The 11,502-nt window shown below is 33.2% G+C and overlaps 1 protein-coding gene across 1 annotated transcript; it reads left to right on the top strand.

Annotated features, from left to right (window-relative positions):
- The first annotated feature begins 4,598 nt into the window (after window positions 1-4,598).
- Window positions 4,599-11,196, top strand: LOC132751069 (uncharacterized). Its single transcript, XM_060741180.1, has 6 exons — window positions 4,599-4,747; window positions 5,966-6,118; window positions 7,999-8,026; window positions 8,199-8,408; window positions 9,334-9,449; window positions 10,814-11,196. Exons 2-6 carry the CDS (start codon window positions 5,981-5,983, stop codon window positions 10,967-10,969), a joined length of 648 nt encoding a protein of 215 aa, XP_060597163.1. The 5' UTR covers window positions 4,599-4,747; window positions 5,966-5,980; the 3' UTR covers window positions 10,970-11,196.
- Window positions 11,197-11,502: the final 306 nt, after the last annotated feature.

Here is an 11,502-nt window from a genome sequence, read left to right as displayed (position 1 = left end):
TTTTTTTTTGTAGCTCATTAAACTAAAAGAGAAAAAAACGCCATGATAAACTGTTGTACATATTTTGGTGTCAATAGAGGTATCTTTAAAAAGTTCTCATCAATTTTATTTGAAATTAAGCCTTAAACATCCTTTTTTGACGTTCTGTCTGCATTTGGCTAATATTTTACCATCTAGCCTGTTTGAGGTTTTCATCTTCATCAGGCAAAAAAAAACACTTCATGTTAATAATTATGAAAAATTAAAAGATTAATATTCTCGAACTGACGAAACTGCAGCTGATCTCCGACATTAAAATTCTTGAAAAAGGTGATCCATTGAAAGCATTAATCACAACAAAATTACATGAAAATTACAGACTCGGTTAAATTAAGTCCAAACATGAGGGATAATGAAAAAAAAATGCAACGTCCCTCACGCACCTAGCACTGAATTGAGCGGTTCTCAATATTTAACACTTATAAAGTGCTGGAATCAAGGACCAGAACAACACAGAAGTGAAGTACGGGGCAGCTTTTATAGCTGTCACATAACACTTTACACCTGCTGTTCTGAAGTATAAAAAGTCTGGAAGAAAGTGATCCCTTTTAATTATTATAGTCATTTTTCTCTCATTGCTGATTCAGAAATCATAAGTGAGATTAGTTGTTGCTTACTTGCGAGGAATTGGTAATTACTGGTTAGTTATCCGGGAAAGCCAGTCTGGTGGACCGACTGCAGAGATATGACAAAAATGTGCTGAAATCGGCGTTATAACAGACAGACAGAATATTCTGATGAATCTATACATGACTCATTCTTCGATTGGTCTTCAAATAAATTCAACACCTTTTAACTCTTACCCTGGCAGCAACTGATTCTGCCACTGCAGACCAAAATCAGGCGGCAAATCCATGCCGTTTGATAATTGTTTGCACTATTCAGTAGATACTGATTTCGAAAATTTCCCAAAACTGGCTAATAGTTTTGCCCAGATGGACAAGTTAATTTAGAATTTTAAGCTGTTTTAGCGTGGTAGCTACAGCTTAATTCTTCTGAACCAACGGAGTGATCCTTAACAAACATGTTCTCAGCACATGCTTTACTATAAAGGTTACATAGATTTCGGCAACTTCTTTATAGGGTTATTCAGAGATTGACAAAGAAAACATTTGTAACATCTGAACCAAGGCTCGTCATAACCAGCATTCTAAGGTGGAATTGCATTTACTTTGCTCAAAGAAAGATTGGCAGGGATAGGGACAACCAGAGCTCTAAATAAAATTAATTACTTCTCATCTAAATCAATGTTATCATCATCATCAAACTTTGTCCTTGGCATCTCAAGTTTGATGATTCGAAAAGCGATCAGCTAACAGGTGTCACAGTAGCTAGAAATATGAAAGGATCAATTTGTTCCTCTGAAGCAATTGATGAATTATCACTAAACTGTGTATGTCGTTGTGTCATCAATAAACTTGTTTGTTCAAATAAAATTTGATGTGTACGTTTTATGTATCACTAGTACTTAAATACCTTTACATTGCTTAGAAGTGAATGATAGATCAATTAAATTTTGTAGCATCCTTGGATGGTCTCTTTAAATGAAAATTCAGTAAGCTATTTGATTACCCGTCATAAATAACCCAAAAACGAACTTTGAGTGCATGTTTTCGTTAACCACTTTTAAATAGCCATCTCCTTAATCTGATTAAGATCACCCAAGGTAACGCTACGCATTAGGTAAATAAGGAGATCTGAACTTTATTCAGACTGCCGTTGGTGTTTGTCAAAGGACAAAAAAAAACTTTAAGAATCTTAGAAACTATAAGGCCTGTAACTAAGATAGCTGTTTGGGCATGAAGCATCATCTTTTGGTTCTCTACTACAAAAACATGCACCCGGGATCAAAGTGACCCATCCTGGGGTCTTTTGTTTACATAGATTTACTTATTAAAGGGGTTCATTTGAATCGCTTTGTGGGAAAATAAATAGTATTCTTTTATGAACCTCTACAAAATTTAAGTAAATAATGCCCATTAACTAACACTTTTTTTTGGGTCACTTAGTTTAAATTAGGGTCACTTAAATTAGTTTACATAGATTTACATAGAATATAAAAAGAGACAGAATCCCCCAAGAACATCCAACCCGGCAAAATTGAGAACGTTACAGGCGCGGTTTGATTGAGCCTCTTTATGGACGGTGCCCGACCCAGTGTGTAATTGCAAGATACGGTCCACGCCCTCTTGCATTGACTTAACATTTATGACAATGGTGAAATTTTGAATTTATAAACATCTGCAGGAGTGTGCAGTGAAACCTTCATGCAAGCGGAACAAAATAAAATGAAATTTTTGAAATGGGGTCCGAGTTTACATTTCAGAGTCAGACGTCAAAAGACAACTTTAAAAAGCTTGAAACACATCTTAAATAGATCGAACCACCCAATTCTAAAAAGAAAATAGAATAAAAAGAAACTAAAATTACCACAAAACTTAGCGATTATGTAGTGCTGAACGATGACCTAATTTTAGGAGTGCACTGAAGAATCATGATCTTTTCTAGCATGTCATGTCACCATCTTCAATAATCAAAGCACTGCAATTACTGTTGGAAGCAAACCCCCAAAATTTTGCGTAAAAAAGTAAATAAGCAAACGAATGTACTAAGTGGCTAAGTCGTTGTGGCCCTGAAATTATAAAGAAAATTCTCTAAGCTCAAACTCAGATCTCGGGCATCTGATTGTTCAGAAACTGTCACAGAATGCACTTTGACCAATGAAAGTCCTGAGATTTGAGACAGAACTCAGAATAAAGTTTTATAACCTTGATGCCTGGTACCCGATGGTTAACATAATTTAATAGAAATGAGAAATCGAAATGTTAATATTTTTCGTTTTGTTTCTTTAAACATTCATCCTCTTATTTACTCAGGTTAAATGCGTACTCGTACTCATAAAAACTATTGTCATTTTACCAGTTAAAGATTTATTTCCCAGAAATACTCTTCGATTAAAACGTGCATGCTTTAGGCTGATTCTATTTTTTTAAGAAGCTTATATATAAATTAGACAAAATGAAATCATTAAAGATCGCCAATCACGACAAAATTGCCAAAAACGACATAAATGAAAATGTTGAGTATGACCTTGCTAAATAACTACTTTTTTATAACTACTATTTTAACCCTAGGAAGTTTAGGGCCACCATGACCACGAAGAACCAATACTTTGCTGGAACAGTTGAGCTGAAAAAAAGGCAAAATCAGCAAAATCAGCAAATACACATGTAAATAAAATCGAACAAAAAATTATTTTAGTATGGCTGACTATTTTGTTTGTAGGTAAATTAAAGCTTTGCATGTGTTAAAAAAAAAATAACATGCACTTATTTAATCTACACCGTTGTAAAAAGTAAGGAGTGACATAACGACAGACTGACACAATGGTAGTAATTTAACATGCATGTCTCATTTCTTTTCAACAATGAATCAACTAGTCGGACGGGTAACATGCATACAATACTTTTTATGCAAACAAATTGTTTGAATATTTTGTATAATGTCGTTTAAATTTTGCTAGTCTTGCCAAGATACACAAAGTATTTTAATAATGATTATTTGTGATTGAAATACGGACTGATTTGTTGCTTCAAAGAGTATTTTTAATTTACGAGTATGATTTAAGGAACTTTTGGCTGCCACTTTACTAAATAAAACGTGTTCAGATTATCTTCTTTGAAAAAACTGTTTATTAGTTTTCTTATATAGTTGACACTTTAAGGTAGACCACTGCTAATGCATTACCTCCACTTTGAACTGAGGGTCGTGGGTTCAAACACCAAAATGACCAACTGCTTTTCTTTTCTTTTTTTAACATATTATTTATCTATCTCTGAAATTTCCATTATGGAAGAAAAAGTTTTTTGATATTAATTATGTAATTATTGTATGTATTTATTTGTTAAATAATGCCAAATTTAATAGCAAATATGATACCAGTTATTTTCAAAGTTTAATGAAATAAAAACCACACGGTAAAAGTATTTTATATTTTGCAAGATTAACCAATATACTTTTTAAAAAAAAAATTAGGCAAACTTTGTAAACAGCCTCTCATTGTGGTATTTTAGGGATATTTTAAATAACGCTTTCTATATGGGAAATAGACAAATAAGTGTTTAAAGTGGGTAGGGTAGGGTAACATCTTAATACATATTTAAAAACATTTTGTTTAGAAACAATCTTTTTCCGCGTGTAATTTGTTACCTGAATGTTATTATTTGTTTCTTAACAGTGAGCAATAGGAAAACAGTTTTCATAATGATGATATTATAGATTATTTAGAGTTTCCTCATTTCTGAAAGCAAAGTTTCAGTTCAGAAAAATGTCCATTACTCATAAACCACACTGTATATTTTATTTAAATTTTGCATACAGGTGACATTTAAGGCATACAACTGACCTATGTTGTCAGTTTTACAGTTTCTTATAGTGCCCAGTAGAAGTGGTTTATCTTAATTTAATAATTTTGTTAACCAAGAGCCAGTCTACAAAAAAATCTTTACAGTGCTCTGTCAGCACAACTTTGCGGTTTTCATTAAACGGTATTTTTGCACTTGTTCCTCCTGATGCAGTTTATTTGTTATTGTATAGATTGAACATATCTGAAAGCCTAACGACATCAGACAATTTCATTAAGTTTTATTCATAGTATCGAAAGTATTAAAGTTTTAATAGAAAGTTTACCGGATTTATTTAGCAGCAAGTAATAAGTTTTTATTAATAGTTTTTAACGTTTTTGTTTTTCAGTTAGAGCTGATATTAACACAATATCACCGTTAAATACATGTAATATATTTACTGCTTTAAGCACAAGCATTCCGAGTTAGTTGGTTAATATATTTTTTATATTAATTCAGCCGGTTTCTTTTTCGAGTTGTACTCAAATAAGCTTTATATTTGAAAAAATATATTGAACATAAGTATTTTTTATTCCCTTAAAGGCATTGAAAACTATTCTTATATTCGAAAGAATATAATTTAATTATCTACCAATGCATTGCATAAAGCGGAGCTATATTATGTAAGGATTTCTGATGATTTCATGCTCGTGAAAATCATATCTGCAGTACTATCTTCTTTTATACTTACGATTTAATTCTTAACGTCACCTACATCAGGTATCAAGTTGGTTCAAAACTTTAGCATCTATATATTCATCCTTATACCTGTTTAATGGTTATCAAGAGCTCCGTTGCCATCGATCATTACGTAATTCGTCTATTTGATTAACAACAAGGTGTCTTTTATGCGGATGTGGTTATGGATGGTCACTTCCGATCACCGACCTATGGTGGTTGATTTGGTATGCTTTTGTGCGTCTAGTTGGCGCTAGCGACAATACGACAAGCGCCAAACGGCGCGTTGTTGGACTTTCGTCTTGTCGGCCTGTCGCTAGCGACAACACGACAAAGCGCCTAACGGCGCGTTGTTGCGCTGTTGTCTTGTCGTCCTGTCTCTAGCGCGGTACGCAAAACGGCGCGTTGTCGTGCGACGCGTTGTCGCCCTATCGCTTGGCTTATAAGCCAATCCTTCAATTTGAACCGAGTGACAATGTGACATCGCGACAGCACGCCGCGCGACAACGCGCCGTTTGGCTTGCCGCGCTTGAGATAGGACGACAAAACGACAGCGCGACAACGCGCCGTTTGGCACTTTGTCGTGTTGTCGCTAGCGCCAACGCGACGCACAAAAGCGTACCAAATCAGCCACCATACCGACCACATACTGCTTAGCATTTCAGTTCCGTTATTTAAACTGAACTGAATCGTATATGATGAAACGAAAGATAGTCTGAGCTTTGATATTGCAAGGAAGGGTGGTTGAAACTTACTATTATCAAGTAAAGCAGGAACATTGATATGACCTGAGCAGCGTTAATCTTTTTTGTTTAGAAAAAAAGTTAAAGAGTTATTCATTTCAGAAAGCATCTAAAACCATGGCGAGTCGTTTATACTTCCTTACTATCGGGGTGAATATGTGTGAGCAGGGATTTGATTTACTTGGAACTCTGGAAAAAATACGACAGTTACTGTGTGACTACAAATCCGCAACGAAATGTATCTACAAGTATAAGGTATGAGATTACTGTATGTGATTTGTGACAAGTTGGTATAATTAGAAGTAAACGAATTTAGAAAATGAAAGCGCAAATACTTAAAGTGAATTTATTAAAATGGAAGGACTGTAATATCATAAAAAACAAATATGTTCACAGTATTATAGTATCATACGTGATAACATATCACGAAACCATTGTTCACGGGGGACGGATATTCCGATACGAACCGCAAACGTATGTCAGATATTTTTTCTTGCATATTAAACCCTATTCCATTATATTTTAAATTCTTAACCCTAATTAAAACAATTTTCCGCCTTGGAAGTTTATGTATTCACGTACATTTCTCAACAACGTAGAATACGTAAATAGTTCTTCTGAACGCGTTATATGCAAATAACTTACTTACCAGAGAACATACTAATAATGTTATTTGAAATTACGGCATCTGAATTGCTTAACTGTAATCTTACTGAATTCACACTTTGACAAACCATTTTCGCTTCTGTATCCCTAATGGCTTAATTGCATTTCTTGCAATACTGTACAGCACAAGATACTAAATTAAGTTATCTGATAAGTCCAGTTGCCCTTTTAAATCCAAATTTGCAAATGAAAATAAAATCACTGCTACTAATTAAAAAAAAACATATTTATTTAAGCTCGATTGCGAAACAAGTTCTTGCAACTTATATTAATCACTTTCGAGTCCGCTTCCTGGAACCAACCAGTACTGGTGTCATGTGGAGAAACATGGTCGTGACCCGAGTAGGGCTCGAACCCGTGATCTCTGGATTGAGAGGCAGACACCTTAACCACTAGGCCACGAGATACTAATTAAAAAAAACATATTTATTTAAGCTCGATTGCGAAACAAGTTCTTGCAACTTATATTAATCACTTTCGAGTCCGCTTCCTGGAACCAACCAGTACTGGTGTCATGTGGAGAAACATGGTCGTGACCCGAGTAGGGCTCGAACCCGTGATCTCTGGATTGAGAGGCAGACACCTTAACCACTAGGCCACCGCTCCCAACCATATTTCAATGAAATATAAAACCAGGAAAGAGAGAACTTTTGTCTATTTAAAAGATCTTGTTAGAACAAAAACTTTGTGTTCAAATCACTTCTTTGATTTCATGAAAAAATACTATCCACACTTTTTTTCTAATTAATCACTCCGTGTCTGGTTTGATTACATAAGTGTAGAAACAAAAACACACAATCATGCTAAAACTCGTTTTTATTTTCATATTTATATTTTATTTCTAAGATTTTGAGAATGTTAAATATTTTCTTTCAAAATTATTTTAATACAAGTTTTTCAAACTTAGTTTTGTAATTTATTTGTATATACGTGTATGAATGTGACAGATTTTCTAGGTTGACTTTATGCTTGCATTTAACACAATCCTTATTTCAAAAGTTCTCCGCATGATTTTTTTCTAAATGTAGATGAATACCATTTATAACTTAAAGTTATTGCAAGTTCAGTTTTATCAAATAATCATTAGATATTTAATCTATAAGGATAAACAATGAAGAATATAAGAGTTTTTAAATTTGATCCTGATATTGATCCTGATCCTTAAATCTTTGTGAATACGGGACCAGGGCGTCAAATTTTACGCCAGTGCAAAAATTATTTTTGTAAAAAAAACGAATTCTAAATTGTGCCAAATTGAAAAAAAAATTGTGCATGAGTGTTTGCTGTTTTGTTTATTGGCATAACATATGTTGTTATGAATATAAAATTTCATTTATTTTACATGTTATGTTTAACTGTCAATAAATTCCACTTAATCTTTTTTTTTTTCATTTTGTCTAAAATGTAGTAGATCTAACTGCTTTGGAATTATCTATTGTCTCGACTGTCACATTAAGATTTTATTTCAGGTGACCGGTGAATCCAAGATAATTGCAGGTAAAGTGTCTTTTTTTCTTGTCATTGCAACCAATTTGTTTTATTCGATTAAACTCAGTTCGTGATCAGGGTTGTTTTTTTTTGTAAATAATAATCAAATTAATGTATAAAACAACAAAATACTTTATTGCGTAACAATCTTATCACATACCTTTAAACTTGTGTATTTCAGTATTTGAAGTTTCTAATGTGGTCGGATTTGAGCGCATGATTTCGGGACTTGCAAGACTTGGGAACATATGTGTCACATGTAAACCTTTGAGACCATATGAAAAGATTGCCGAAATGTTGAAGGTTGATGAAGAATTGACAAAACCTTCAACAAATAGTATTAAAAATGACACCCAGTTGTTCTGGCTGGATTTCACAGTGGAGTACCCAGGTTAGTTCTGTATTGTATTGGAAATTTCAATTGAAAAATTATAAATGAATGCATATCGTTTTTGTGATATTCTCAGATATGTACGTGTATGTAAAGAATATATATAGCATTACAACATTTGATTTTCATATACTTGTAGTATCTCCTACATAGGAGTTATAATGTCCTACGTAGGAGTTATCTTTTTTTATAGAACATGTTAAATTGGCACCGGGACGCTTCCGTATATATCTCATTTTCAATAGTTACTTAAAAAGATTAAGCAAAAAATGTGAAAAAAGACCCGGCTTATGAACAAACTTTACAAATTTACGGAAAATTATGTAACGGGGAGAACACTCAAAATCAAGAAAGACAAAACAAATATTATACTTGAGTATTGTACACTAGGTTTAATTGAGTCTGTAGAATAGGTGGCCAAGCTAGTTGAAAGTGCAACATCAATGTTCCTTAACATCAGCTTTGTCGGTTTTTAATCACCGACACCAAAAGTATTAGAATTGATAGAACCAGATGAACAAAACAAATATTAACAGCAGTCAGCTGATCTACCGGCTAACGTTTTTTCATCGAACAAAAAAAATAAATGACAGTATATGCAATTAACATTTTGTACAATTTTTAAGGTTTCTAAAGACATTGGATCCATTGTGTTTGGTAGATTCTGGTGATATTGATACGTTTGATTTTTCTATTTTTATTATTATTTTTATTTTTTTGCTTTATAACTTTTTTCATATTCTTGGGTTAGAATAGAGAGAAGAACTGTACTAATCTGATATATCTCGAACCCTTCTTTCACTAACCCGGTGTGTCCTTGATATTGGTCCATGTATTTTAGAAAAATTCTACAATTCATTTTCTTGGATAAATTAATAAAAATTTAACGTCGTTATCCTAATAAACATAATAATATATTTTGAAGGAAAGACAACAGATGAATTATTGGCGATTTGGTATAAGGAAGCAACTTTTGCATTAACATCTAGAATGAAGGGAGGTGTTCATATTGAGTTATTTAAAAATGTAGGCGAAAGGAAGGTAATTAATGTATTTTCCTCTTTTGATACATAACTCCATTCAGCAGTTCTCAATCATCAATTATTGGTCACTGTGCATCATCTGAGTATACATCGTTTGAATTGTTCAGTTTGGACAATGATCGGTCTATATTGGCTGAATTGTTCAGTTTGGACAATGATCGGTCTATATTGGCTGAATTGTTCAGTTTGGACAATGATCGGTCTATATTGACTGAACTGTTCAGTTTGGACAATGATCGGTCTATATGGACTGAATTGTTCAGTTTGGACAATGATCGGTCTATATTGGCTGAATTGTTCAGTTTGGACATTGATCGGTCTATATTTGCTGAATTGTTCAGTTTGGACAATGATCGGTCTATATTGGCTGAATTGTTCAGTTTGGACATTGATCGGTCTATATTGGCTGAATTGTTCAGTTTGGACAATGATCGGTCTATATTTGCTGAATTGTTTAGTTTGGACAATGATCGGTCTATATGGGCTGAATTGTTTAGTTTGGACAATGATCAGTCTATATTGACTGAATTGTTCAGTTTGGACAATGATCGGTCTATATTGACTGAACTGTTCAGTTTGGACAGTGATCGGTCTATATTGACTGAACTGTTCAGTTTGGACAATGATAGGTCTATATGGGCTGAATTGTTCAGTTTGGACAATGATCAGTCTACGGATCTTTGATTCCTGATAGAGGCAAATGCTTTCTGTAATGATTTTGTCGACGGAAATAAGATAATAAGAAGGAGGGAGAGCCACAAAACTTTATTGTTTAACATGTTTAGAACGGAAATGTTGAATAAAAATGACAGATAGTTGGCATGCTGCTGATCAAATGAATAAATGATAGAGACTAAAATTCAAGAAACTATTTTTTCAGATCAGATTGTTAAAGCATAATTTATCAGTCTAAAATCAAATGATATGTATACTAGTAAACTAACGAAATACTGTAAGTCTTATTATGTCGTAAAAATGTTAATTTGTGTTTTCAACCTAGTTTGAATTACATTGATTTAGTTTAATAATATTTTATTGTATAAATATACACTCAATATACAATTTCATAATTTTACGGACATAATCAAGTGTACATACAAAAGGGTTGGGCCAAAAGTTCTAACAACATTATCGTTGGCCTTTCCCTATATTACATTAATGATTAGTATGTCTACTGTTTAAAGAATTACATCTCCACTGTTCAAGGAATTTCAACATCAAATACAAATTCGGAGACCATGAGTTTAGTTTAGACAGACCTTATTTACGTGTCGATTCGTAAGCTGTATTTTTTGAGTAATGCCCGTCAATATTTTTAATGTTATGACAATTTAATCAGTTTGTATTTATATGTTATTGTAGGTGCAAGCGTTTGTTGCGATGGGGCCTGATGAACTTGATGAACTGACCTTTAACATCCCTTTGGTAAAGGAAAATGGAAATGGGGTCAATATCAATGTTCACGCAGTACAAAGTTTGGATGATTATTGTTTATCCATGTCATCACAAATGGCTTAGATAAAATATACAAATATACGTGATGTAAGCATGATTTTGTGCATTGCATAGTGTCATTTTTAAAGGAATAAGAACTTTTAAATAGTCTACAAATGGTGACCCTGGCAAAAGTTTTTACACAATATCCTAAAGAAGAAAATAGAAAGTGTACAATTATGTTTTGTTTCACAGAATTCAGTGTTGTCGCTATACTTTGATTGAAATAATAAATTGTTTATATACTTATACTCGTACAGGCTTTTTCTCTTTTCCTCACTAGAATGTAGTAAAATAAATAAAATAGATGCTCAAAGTAGTCTTTTTTAACTCTTCTTTCATCACCTACCAGTTGACTTGTCATAACAGTATCATGACACTGTTTTTACCAGGCATGTTACGAGAGTTGAGATTTAGTCTGAAGTAAGCACAGAGTACTGCTAAGAAAACAAATATTTCTGTATATCAGTAGTTCGGCCTTGTTTGTATGTCTTACATATTATTGAGTAGTTTCTTATTGAATAAGAGTTACTTTAAATTGCTTTTGTTCTGCCGAA

This window comes from Ruditapes philippinarum, unplaced genomic scaffold (assembly GCF_026571515.1).
Source record: "Ruditapes philippinarum isolate M1 unplaced genomic scaffold, ASM2657151v2 ctg1375_1_1_1_1, whole genome shotgun sequence".
Taxonomy (NCBI): Eukaryota; Metazoa; Mollusca; class Bivalvia; order Venerida; family Veneridae; genus Ruditapes; species Ruditapes philippinarum.
Note: the sequence above shows the minus strand (reverse complement) of the source record. Positions and strands in the feature narration are given on the sequence as shown.